At 34.8% G+C, this 12,870-nt stretch overlaps 1 protein-coding gene across 6 annotated transcripts in view; it reads left to right on the top strand.

The window, feature by feature from the left end:
* The window catches only part of SPATA1 (spermatogenesis associated 1), a 40,978-nt gene that overhangs the window by 8,135 nt on the left and 19,973 nt on the right, over positions 1-12,870 (top strand). For all 6 annotated transcript variants that reach the window (XR_014144928.1, XM_081818679.1, XM_081818675.1 and 3 more), the window contains 2 exons: positions 8,844-8,950; positions 10,385-10,502. Coding sequence is in view for 5 of the 6 variants with exons in the window: in XM_081818679.1 (XP_081674805.1) it covers positions 8,844-8,950; positions 10,385-10,502 (225 nt within the window). In the remaining variant the exon portion in view is untranslated. The remainder of the gene's footprint in view (positions 1-8,843; positions 8,951-10,384; positions 10,503-12,870) is intronic.

The following is a 12,870-nucleotide window of genomic DNA, read 5'->3' on the forward strand; positions in this document are numbered from 1 at the left end:
CATCTCCACCTGGATGGCCAGTAAACATCTTAAAATTAGCATGTCTCAAACTGAATTATGAATCTTTTCCCCCTCCCCTAAACATGTTCTATTTGACTTTCTGCATCTCAGGTGATGGCAGGTCCATCCTTTGACTATCTAAGGCCAAATACCATGGAGTTTTACTTCTTTCTTAAACTTCACTTCCAGTGTACTGACTTTAGCTTCAAATTATATAAAAAATCTGACCACTTCCCATCATCTTTACTGCTAGTACCTTGGAGTGAGCCACCCCCGTCATCTCACATTTTAATTATTCTGATAGCTTCATAACAGTTTCCATTTTCTTATCCCTTACAACCTAATCTATTATCCCTTTAATAGTTACTAAACATAGCAAAATTTGCAAGTATAGCATTATATGTGTCCTAATGTGAGGCAATATGAAATACAGGGCACCATTTATAAAGTTTTATGCCCCTAGGTGACTAATTTGCATCAGTTGAAGGCTGTACAGAGAGATAGAGAACTTCATTTCAAAAATGCTTATGAAATGAGGTTGGCTGGGAAGATGGCAGAATAGGAGGACCCTAAGCTCACCTCATTCCATGGATACAACTAGATAACATTCATATCAGTGTAAATAACCCAGAAAATGACATGAAAAAGACTAGCAGAACAGACTCTTCAACTAAAGGCAGGGAAGAAGCCACACCAAAGGAGTTAGGAAGGGCAAAGACATGGTCTGAGAGCAAAATGGACCATGGCCATCTTCATTGGGCAGAGAACCAGTGGTATGGAGAGGGGTGGAAAATAGATTTTCACACCAGGGAGCCCACGAACAGGAAGGACGAATCCCTGTAATATTTGCCTTTGTAAATGAGAGGGGCTGAATTTCTTGAGTTCTAACAACCAGTGCGACTTAAAGCCTGGAATTTTAAAAGTCAGCAGGCTCTGCTCTGGGAGAGGACAGAGGGCAGTAGGAAGTGGAGGCCCTGCCCATAAAGAGCTCACAAAACCGCCCATGCAGATACAAGGTAGAACCAGCAGTTAGAAAAATGCTGGGGGAAGGAAAGTGATTTGCTCATCTCAGAGCATAGCCCAGAGACACAGGGATCACCAGGAGACCCCTCCAGGAACAAAGGAGCTGGTAGGTGCCATTTCCCTCCCCCACCCTCCAGAATAAACAGTGGCCACTTGTAGGAACCAGTTGTTACCTAACTTGCTTGCACGAAGCCCTGCCCCCTCGTGCTTTGGCAGATCAGCCCTTCCCAGTCCCGCTTACCTCAGACCTGGTGCTGCAGGTTCTTCCCCCAGTGCAAACCCTGCCAGCACCAAATCTGCTGATTCATGCATTTCTGATAGTAGCAGGAGCAGGTCTTATTTCATAAGCAGATGACCACATACCTTGTTAAAATGTACCCCATTCCTGCTGGGGACAAAATGATACTCATAATAGGCAAAGAGAGCCTCTGCAGACGACTAAAGGAAAAAGAGGCCAAGACTCAACAGCAGAGCACATGCAACACACATAGGAGGCACTCCCTAAAGCTCCAGGCCCTGGGGAATGGGACATTGCACTGCAGGGCACTGTAGGACCTCTTTTCATAAGACTGTTATTGTTAAGAGCAAGAGAAATAGCTGACTTTCCTAACACAGAGAAACAGACATAGAAAGTCAAACAAAATGAGGAGACAGAGAAATCTCTCCCAAATGAAAGAACAGGACCAAACCACTGCAAAAGACCACAGTGAAACATATAAGTAATATGCCTGATAGAGAATTTAAAGTAGTGATCATAAACATATTCCTGGACTTGAGAAAAGAGTGGAGGACATCAGTGAGACCCTTAAGAAAGAGATTTAAAAAAAAATCAGAGATGAAGAACACAGTAAGTGAAATTAAAAATACATTTAATGGAATAAATGCCAGGCTAGATAAAGCAGAGGAACAAATTAATGACCTGGAAGACAAGTAATGGAAAGTAACCAAGCTGAGCAAAGGAGAGGAAAGAATATTATGCAAATTGAGAATAGTCTTAGGGAACTCCGTGACTCCATCAGGCATAATAACATTTGCATTATAGGGATCTCAGAAGAAAAGAAATCAAAAATTACGTGGAAACAAAATGAAAACACAATGGCCCAAAATCTTTGGGCTGTAGCAGAAGTGGTCCTAAGGGAAATTTATAGCTTATAGCAATACAGGCCTACCTCAAGAAGCAAGAAAAGTCTCAGAACACCTAACTTTACACCTAAAGAGCTAGAAAAAGAAAAACAAAACCCAAACCCAGGAAAAGGAAGGAAATAATAAAGATTAAAATAGATATAAATGATAACTTAAAAAAAAAAAACCAATAGAGCAGATCAATGAAAACAGGAGCTATTTCTTTGAAAAGATCAACAAAATTGCTAAACCTCTAGCAAGATTCATTAAGAAAAAAAAAAAGGACCCAAATAAAATCACTAATGCAAAAGGAGAAATAACACCAGAGAAATACAAACAATTGTAACAGAATATTATGATAACCTATATGCCAACAAATTGGACAACTTAAAAGATATGAGTAAATTCCTAGAAATATATGACCTACCAAAGCTAAAGCAGAAAGAAATAGAAAATTTGACCAGACCAATTACCAGCAATGAAATTGAATCAGTAATCAAAAAACTCCCAGAAAACAAAAGTCCGGGACTAGATGGCTTCACAAGGAAATTCTACCAAACATTTAAAGAGTTAATACCTATTCTTTTTAAACTACTCCAAAAAATACAAGAGGAAAGAAAACTTCTAAATCCAATTTATGAAGCCAGTATCAACCTGATACCAAAACTAGATAAAGACACCATAAAAAAAAAAGAACTACAGACCAGTATCTCTCGTGAATATAGATACAAAAATCCTCAACAAAATATTAGCAAACCAAATCCAACAATACATTAAAAAAAATCATACACCACAATCAAGTGGGACTTATTCCTGGTATGCACAGGTAATTCAGTATTCATAAAACCATAAACATGTATGTAATATCAATAAGAGAAAGGATAACCATGTCATTTCAATAGACGCAGAAAAAGCATTTGACAATGTACAACACCCATTCATGATTAAAAACTCTGCAAGGTAAATCTAGAGGGAACGTACCTCAACATAATAAAGGCCTTATATGAATAACTCACAACCAACATCATACTCAGTGCTGAAAACCTGACAGCTTTTCTCCCAGGGTCAGGAATAAGATAAGGATGTCCACTCTTACCACTTTTATTCATCATAGTACCAGAAGTCCTAGCCATATCAATTAGACAACATAAATAAAAGGCATCCAAATTGGTAGAAGGAAGGAAGAAGTAAAATTTTCACTATTTGTGAATGACATACTATATATAGAAAACCCTAAAGACTCCACCAAGAAACTAAAACTCATAAATGAATTCAGTAAAGTCACAGGATAAAAAATCAATGTATAGAAATCTGTTGCATTCCTATACACTAATAATGAAGCAGCAGAAAGTGCAGTTAAGAAAATAATCCCATCTACCATCGCACCAAAAACAATAAAATATCTAGAAATAAACTTAACCAAAGAGGTGAAAGACCTCTACTCTGAAAACCATAAAACACTGATGAAAGAAATTCAAGACCGTGCAAAGCCATTCCATACTCATGGGTTAGAAGAACAAATATTGTTAAAATGTTTATAATACCCAAAGCAATCTACAGATTTAATGCAATCCCCATCAAAATACCAATAGCATTTTTCACAGAACTAGAACAAACAAACCTAAAATTTGTATGGAACCACAAAAGACCTCGAATAGCCAAAGCAATCTTGAAAAACAAAACTAGAGGAATCACAATTCCAGATTTCAAGTCATATTACAAAGCAGTAGCAATTAAAACAGTATGGTACTGACATAAAAATACACACATAGATGAATAGTACAGAAAACCCAGAAATAAACCCATAATTATATGGTCAATTAATCTTCGACAAAGAAGGAATGAATATACAATGGGAAAAATTTTCTTCAACAAATGGTGTTGGGAAAACTGGGCAGCCACATGCAAAAGAATGAAACTAGACCACTTTCTTTCACCATACAAAGAAATAAACTCAAAATGGATTAAAGACCTAAATGCAAAACCTGAAACCATAAAAATCCTGGAAGAGAGTAATTTCTCTGACCTCGGTCATAGCAACATTTTTCTAGATATGTCTCCTGAGGCAAGGGAAATAAAAGCAAAAGTAAACTATTGGGACTACATCAAAATAAAAGGCTTCTGCACTGTGAAGGAAACAATCAACAAAACTAAAAGGCAACCTATGGAATGGGAGAAGATATTGCAGATAACATCCAGTAAAGGGTTAGTGTTCCAAAGTATGTAACAAACTAATACAACTCAATACCCAAAAAACAAACAATAAAAAATGGGCAGAAGACATGAACAGACATTTCTCCAAAGACATTCAGATGGCCAACAGACACATGAAAAGATGCTCAACATCACTCATCATCAAGAAAATGCACATCAAAACTACAATGAGATATCACCTCATACCTGTCAGTATGGCTAAAGTAAATAAAAAATACAAGAAACCAGTGTTGGAAAGGATATGGAGAAAAAGGAATCTTCTTGCAGTTGGTGGTACCTCAAACAGTACCATGGAAACAATATGGAGATTCCTCAAAAAATTAAAAATAGAATTACCCTTCAATCCAGTAATCACACTACTATTTACCCAAAGAATATAAAAACATTAATTCAAAAGAGTACATGCACCCCTATGCTTATTACAGCATTACTTATAGAAGCTAAACTATGTAAGCAGCTGAAGTGTCCATTTGTAGGTGACTGGATAAAGAAGAAGTCTTTATATACAATGGAATATTATTCAACCATAAAAAAGAATGAAATCTTGCCATTTGCAACAACATGGATAGAGCTAGAGAGTATAATGCTTAGTGAAATAAGTCAGAGAAAGACAAATAGTATGTGATCCTACTCATATGTGGAATTTAAGAAACAAATGAGCAAAGAAAAGGGGAGAGAGACAAACCAAGAAACAAACTCTTAACTGTAGAAAACAAACTGATGCTATCAGAGGTGAAGGGGATTGGGGGAATGAGGAAATAGGGATGGGGATTGAAGAATACACTTCATGATTTAAAAAATCTTAAAGAAACTGTACTATGCTATGTTTTTTAAAAAAGGGATTGGAGAATTAAGTTAAATGACATCTTGAGTTAATAAGGTAAATTCAGAATGTAAAACATTCTTTAAAACAACTGGCCTAGTCTCTTCAAAAAGTTAATGCCATGAAGAAGGGGAAAAAGAAAACAGGTCTGGAAGAATTTGTGGATTAAGATTTTTAAGGATGTGACAAACCAAATGCAAAGTGTTATCCTTGATTGTATTGTAGATTGAAAAAACATTGAGGAAATCTGAATATGGAATGGATATTATTTTACATTAAGGGATTATTAATTTTCTTAAATATGAAAATGGTACTGTGATTATGTTGGAGAAATCCTTATTTTTAGAAGATGGTTGCCAAAGTACTTAGGAGTATATTTTCACAATGTCTAATTTACTTTGAATGGTTTATCAAGAAAGGGATAGAGGATGTGAGGACAATCTGCAACATTTGTCAGCCCATTGATCGCCAAGATTGATTTGGCTGATCTGGCTGGCTAGGTGTGTGTCCTCTTCCTCCCTCACAGCTCCATGTGCATCCCTCCCAAAGCTGCATGCTGGGTTGAAGAGGAGGACCTTCCCCCATAAAGGAGCACCATTCTTCAGTCAAGGATATACGAGCAGCTGTGCTCCCCTGCTAGAACCTCCAAACAAGCTCTCAAGGTCCATTTGTAGGAGAAGGTAGGGTAGTCAAACTTCTAAGACTCAAGACACATCCAAATAAAGCACTGCACATGGCAGTCTGTCTTTAAAAAAGAGAGAGAGAGGGTGAGAGAAAGTAAATGTGGCATGATGTTAACTTTTGAATCTACATAGTAGGTATTTGGGTATTCATAGTATTATTCCTTTTATTTGTATGTATGTTTAGAATTTTTCTTATTAAAATAAAACTATAAAATGAATGTCAGATGTTGTCCTTCTATTAAAACCCTGTATTGGCTTCCCATTTTCTGAAATGAAAGATCTTACAATGGCCTGGAAAACCCAATTTATTTTGTTCCTTGTCTTCCTCATTTTTCTTACTTTATCTCTTACTGTTCCCTGCTTCAGTCGTACTAGCACACTCTCACCTTAAGACTTTATTTTAGGGGTGCCTGGATGGCTCAGTTGGTTAAGCAGTTAAGTGTCTGCCTTCAGTCCAGGACCCTGGGATCTAGCTCCCTGCTCTGCGGGGAGTCTGCTTCTCCCTCTGCCCCCGACTCCACTCTCTATCAAATAAATAAAATCTTAAAAAAAAAAAAAAAGACCTTTGCTTTAGCTCTTCTTGGAACTCTTTCCCTCTGCATCATGACTTGGCTAATTGTTTCTTCCCCTGCAATCTTTACTTCAATCTCACCTTTTCTATAAGACCTACCCCAGACTATTTAAAACTGAAACCTACTTCCCCTTTTATCTTTCCAATTTTCCTTACCCTGCTCTTCTTATCCTTTTCCCCAGTACTTAGCCCTTTCTCATGTACTATATAACTTAGAAGTGTTTTATATTTAGTGGTTATTGTCTGTGTCCCTCACAGGCCTGGGACTAGTCTGAGGCAAATGAGTCACTTGCCTTGGGTGCAATATTTAAGGGGCACACACACAAAAAACCTCCATAATTAAGATAAATAATCAATACAAGATTTTTTTTTAATGGAAAACTGATGCAAAAGATCCATAAAAGCAACATTTTAAATAGAAATAGAATCTGATAGTGCTATGCCTAGCCATTTTGGAACCTGAGGCAAAAGGCAAAAGGCAAAATATGTGCCCTAAATATACCTTTTAGAATATTTTTAAATGGTTAATAGTTTTGATGAAAATATTACTGATGAGCTTGCTTCCATGAGAGCCAGGAAGGTAAAATTATAATAAATTCATGTTTTGTTATAAATAGAATATTTGACCTTAAAATAATGTGAATTTTAATATATACTTTTGAAATTTTCAGTATTTTTTTCAACTACTTGGTTATTCTGGAAAAAGTTGACCATTAGGAAATGTATTTTTTTTTTTAAGAAACATGTATTGAAGTTCTTATTTTTCCTTTTTCCTCAAGGCTCTAATAGTAGTACTAAATTCTGTCTTTATTTAAATTTTTGATATTTTGTTTATCATGAAATTTTTTGCATTGAGTAGTGTTTTTTTTTAATGTTATTTATCTTGATTACTGAGGTTTTCGTACAGCCTTAAATTTTGTAGCTGAGGTGAGTGCCTCACTTGCCTCACCCTTCTTCCTATCCTGATACCTCATTAGAATGTAAAACTATATGCAGGCAAGGATCTCTGTCTTATTGACTGCATATTCCTGTTGCCTAGACCAGTGCTGGCACATGGTAGACATTCAGTAAATATTTGCTGAGGTAATGAATAAATACAAATTCACTATAAATTATTTTATACAAATGTTTTATTAACTATATTTTCTCTGTATTGCCTACTCATTTAATTATGGAATTAAATCTGTACAAACACTTTTATAGTTCATGAATTATTATAAAAATATTGACAGAATTTATTTGGTTTATAAGAACAGAGTAAAATGTTTAATTCAATAAATATTTTTTTCCTGTAAGTTATTAATGCATCTATATAAAGGATAAGGTCATATTTACTTAAGTCTTCTGAAGGTTTTGCAAATATATAATTGTGTAACTATTAAATATTCTAATATTAATAGTATAGTGTAGTGTTAGCTAAGAATAGTATAATATAGCTAGGGAATTATCTTTTAAATGCTCTGGTGTTCAAAGTATAGCATATGGCAAACTTCACATCAGATCTATACATGTATCAAATACATAGAAATACTTGGTCTATAAAAACAACTTGAGCAAAACATTCAGTTCAAAAATGAATTTTATCTCCTGTAAAAATTTCTATTTTTAATGATAGGTCATATTCAACTTTTTAAAGTTTTTCTCAGATATTTAATATTGTAGAGCATAATCATTTAAATTTTAATATGCAATGAATAACATCATTAGACTAAAGGATAGGAATATTTGCTATAATTGTTCTGTTTCTGTTGTCATAATCTAAATATTCTTCTAAATAGAAGGATTCTAATTGAGGTTTAACAAAACACTAATAGAAAAGAAAGTGGTATTTATAAGGACAGGCAAGCTAAGCTGACAGACATGACCTATGTAAGAACAACCATTTCCTTCCCTATCACCATCAGGAATAGGTTCTTCCTAGAATCCTGGGAAACAAAAATGTTTCCCAAACCACAGTATTCACACTTTGCAGTTGCTAAGAACTAGCAATTATCACAACTATGTTAGGGAGACAATATGTAAAGTGTAAGGATTCCACAAGATCACCCCAACGGAACTGAGTAGGTAGGGATCAGGGGAAAGGAAAAGGTTGGTAACCAGAAAACTGATCTTGGTGGTCTCGTACTCTTACTTCAAGCCACAGAAAGAACACTGTATTCAGAGATGTTAGGGTACCCTAGGACCACATCTATGACATTGTTTTTAAGGAGAAGATGTGCTCCAAGTGCCAAGTAGCCAACTAACCAAAATTTTGGCTCTTCATTTTGTTTTCTGTGTTTGTTCAGAAAGGATACATGTATTCCATGTTTATTTCAATTATGTTTATTAAGCTTAAAATTCTAGAGGACATCAGTTATTTTTTTCACTTTAAAAATATTTTAACTGACATTCTTCTCAATTTATTCAGTTGGTGGAACTTCATGTTTTCTATGTCCCTGAAGGATCGTGGAACTATAAGCTAAATATCATTTCAATAGAAGTTGTTAACAAATTCATTTCAGCTGGATTTATAAGGCAAGTATTTTGTGGTCATGTTATAATGTGCCTGAAAAGCAATTTTTTTTTCTGCAGAGAAAAATGTTTTTTGGAAATTTAAGTTGTAAGTGAAAAACTCTGGTCCATGTGATGGATCCAGTTTCTAACTTAATACTATCAATAAATAATGCTATGTAACAGTTAATAAATACTGTAGAAACAGATGTCACTTAGCCAGGTGTCACTGACACCCAGAGAAAAGGGTATAACTGGTGTATTACTATCATTACACACAAAGAGAAATAAAAGAGAAATTATCTGTATTTAGAAACCTGTTGAAGAGCTGTGGATAGTGATTAAATCAGTATATCCACAATGACTTTTTTCACTGAACTGTTTCAAAATAGAAACAGATTATATGTGTACATACACTTACATGTATGTAATATGTAAATGTATATACATATATGAAGCACACATGACATTATTCCTTATCTTCCCCATCACTTCAAGCATACTAGCCTTGTTTTTGTTCTGGAACACATCAGACATGGACCTACCTCAGGACCCTTGTACTTGCTGTTCTCTTAGTCTAGAATGCTCTTTCTGCCATTAGATATCCTATCTCTTCTTTAGCTCTTTACTTCAATATTACTTTTTTGTTTAGATCTTCTCTGATCACTATATTTAAAATTGTAGCTACCCTCCCTTCCCTGCTTTATTTTTCTTTATAATACTTAGCAGTGTCTTACGAATTATATGTTTTTTCAGTTTGTCTATTTTTCTTTCCCACCATTAGATTTATAAAGTCTATAAGAGCAGAGATTTTTGTCTCTTTTGTTGATTGCCATATTCCCATCCTTAGAACAATGCCTGACACATAGTGGGGGCTCAATAAATATTTTTTGGTTGAATGAATTAATTACATAATGTTTCCCATAAGATCCTAGAAAAACAAAAACTCAAAACAGTAGCATAAATGATGGCTTTAAATTTTAGATGTTGAAGAGTGAAGTATTCCTAATGAGCAAAGATGTGGAGTCTGACAATACTTGATTATCAAAGAAATTTTTAAGCACTAGCTAATCCTGTCAAACTTCCAAAATAAATATCTGTGGCTAAATCATTCTTTAATATATGTATAAAAGTTTATAAATTCCATAGCAAAGTTTTTTTTTTTAATAATACAGTTCAGAGTATCCTTCTGTGTTGATGATGAGGAAAGTAGACAAGCATTTTCCTTTTCAGTACAGAAAGGACTTTTATAAACAGTATTTATTTGCATAATCATTTTTTAAAAATTTCCTAAAGTTTTACAAAGTGCCACACAATGTAAAAACACAATATATTGATCTATATATGATACATTAAATTAGTATTTATGTTTGAGATAGCTGACTAATGTTACAGAATTTGTAGTATAGCTGAAACCTATTTCATTTTACATTATAAGGCAATGTCATGATATTTCAGAGTATCTCCTCACCTTACTTTACAAGCGCTGAGAGAGCGACTTGGTGAGTTCCTTGGTGAAGATGCTGTTGCAGAAAAATTTTTATTTCTGAAATGCATTGGAAATAATCTAGCTGTGGTAAGTTTTCTTATTTTTTTTCTTTTGATTAAAAAAAAAGCATAACTTAACAAATTATGTTTTTTAAATGCTTATCAACTCAGCTTCTTGTCAGCAGAGCTTCTATAAATGGGATAAGTATTATCAATCATAACAAAATATCACTAAATACATAGATCATCAAGAAAGAAATGGGTCTTATTGGCATATTATTGGGCACTAAAATGATGGGGATATTTTGGGGTGTGCAATTCCTTGGGAAGAAAAGACAAAGTTAAAATGTGATTATGTAGGTAATATATATTTTTAAATTTAAATGAGTGTTTACAAACTTTTTTTTGAGAGAGAAAGGACGCGCATGTGTGTGCATGAGCTGGGGGGGTGGGTGTGGGGCGTGGGGCAAAGGGAGAGAGAGAATCTTAAGCAGTCTTCACATTCAATGCGAGCCTGACATAGGCTCAATCTCACAACCCTGAATCCACATCATGAGTCAGCCGCTCAACTGACTGAGCCACCCAGGCGCCCCCTAAAACATTTAAATAAGTACTTCTGTTCTGGACAAAAATGGGTCCTCATTGTTCGGGCCACAGCTAGCCTCATTTGATGTGAAATGATAGGACTCCAACAATTTTTTGTTTGTTTGTTTCAGCTATTATCTGTTGAACACTCCTGTTTATAGTTTCTGTGATTTAATGGCAGGATTTTCTAAGTAGAATTTTCCTAGCTGAAATTCTTAATCCAGCAAGCTATCAGATCTCAAAGTTTCTGGTTTAACTACATAAGGTTTATTTCTTTAATGAAGATTTTCTATATTAAACAAAAATACAGTATATCTCTATTTCACTCTAATTAACATATTATGTCATTAGTATGTATTTATGTGATTGTTTATTTAACATCTGACTCTGCCATTAGCCTATATTTGATTATCAAAGAAATTTTCATATAACTCCCTGTGAGCTGGGACTTTATTTTATTCACAATTGTATTTATACAGTGCCTAACAAGGTGTTTAGCACTTAGAGGCATTTAAATGTTTATTGGACAAATTAAATAATGAATGATAATGGGGAAAAAAAGCATTCCCAAAGTAAAGGAATTTGCTATGTGGAATTCTCAGGATCAGCAGCTAAATATGAAGTTTTTGTCATTTGAATTCTATTCAGGATGGTAAAATATCAATTTACTCATCTTTAAGTTTTTCTCAAACAAGGAAGAAAAAGAACAATTCTCCTGACTTTTTGTTCTTTTTCATAATACCTAAAATACAAAATATCAATCACAGAATCCTATGTTGGAAGAGAACTTAATAAAGATAATTTAAATCAACTTCTGAAGTCCTAATATTTATTGATGTTTTTCTATAAGCAAAATGAGAAAAAAGAACTGGATATGGATCCTGCCCGTAAAGAGTATTCACTGTCGTGGTGAAGAGAGAATACATAAATAATTAAAATAGCGTATTTTGTATATTCAGAAGAAAAAGGGACTTCTTCCAGCAGGAGAAGAGGGGAGATAGAGAACTTTCAGTTTGGATCTTGAAAGATAAATATTTGGGGGCGCCTGGGTGGCTCAGTCAGTTAAGCATCTGCCTTTGGCTCAGGTCATGATCCCAGAGTCCCGGGATAGAGCCCCGCATCCGGCTCCTGGCTCAGGGCTCCCTGCTCAGCAGAGAGCCTACTTCTCCCTCTGCTTCTCATTCGCGCGCTCTCTCTTGCTCTCTCACTCTTTCTCAAATAAATAAAGTCTTTAAAAAAAAAAAGAAAGATAAATATCTGATCTTGCAAAAATGTTGGGTAGGAAAAGCTTTCTGAGCAGAGAAAATAGAACGAGCACAGAAGTGGAAAAACAGGCAACTAAGAAAGTAAATGTTTCCTTTTTTATTGGAACATGGTGTAAAACGTAATAGTAGAGAACAAGTTGTAAAGTGATTTGTTGAAGGTCTTGAATGCCAGATTAATGAGTTTTGTTTGTTTCTGAAGCATTGGAGTTTTTGAGCAAAAGATGACATGATTGGAGCCTTCAGAGACTAGAGGCAGGGATTGTAACTAGGAGATTTTAGGAGACTTTTGCAGTGGTTAGGCCAGAGATACGGAGGGCCTAAGGAATAGCAGATAAAATCTGCTGCTATTTTTCTTCTTGGTTCTCCATTTCAAACACAAAAATCCTTGGTCCTGAAATACAACAAACTCCTTTCTGATTTATGATCTTTGCACTTGCCTGGAAATTACTTCCCCATGATTTTCAAATAACTTGCTTTTTCTTTTCATAATTCAGGTCTCAGGCTCAAGTATTATCTTTTCAAAAGGGCCTTCTCTGACCACCTAGTTTTTAGATATTCTTTCTCTTAAGTTGCTCTCTATTACATCAGTTTTTTATTTTCATAAAT

Source organism: Leptonychotes weddellii, chromosome 4 (assembly GCF_054177405.1).
Source record: "Leptonychotes weddellii isolate Sample4059 chromosome 4, ASM5417740v2, whole genome shotgun sequence".
Taxonomy (NCBI): Eukaryota; Metazoa; Chordata; class Mammalia; order Carnivora; family Phocidae; genus Leptonychotes; species Leptonychotes weddellii.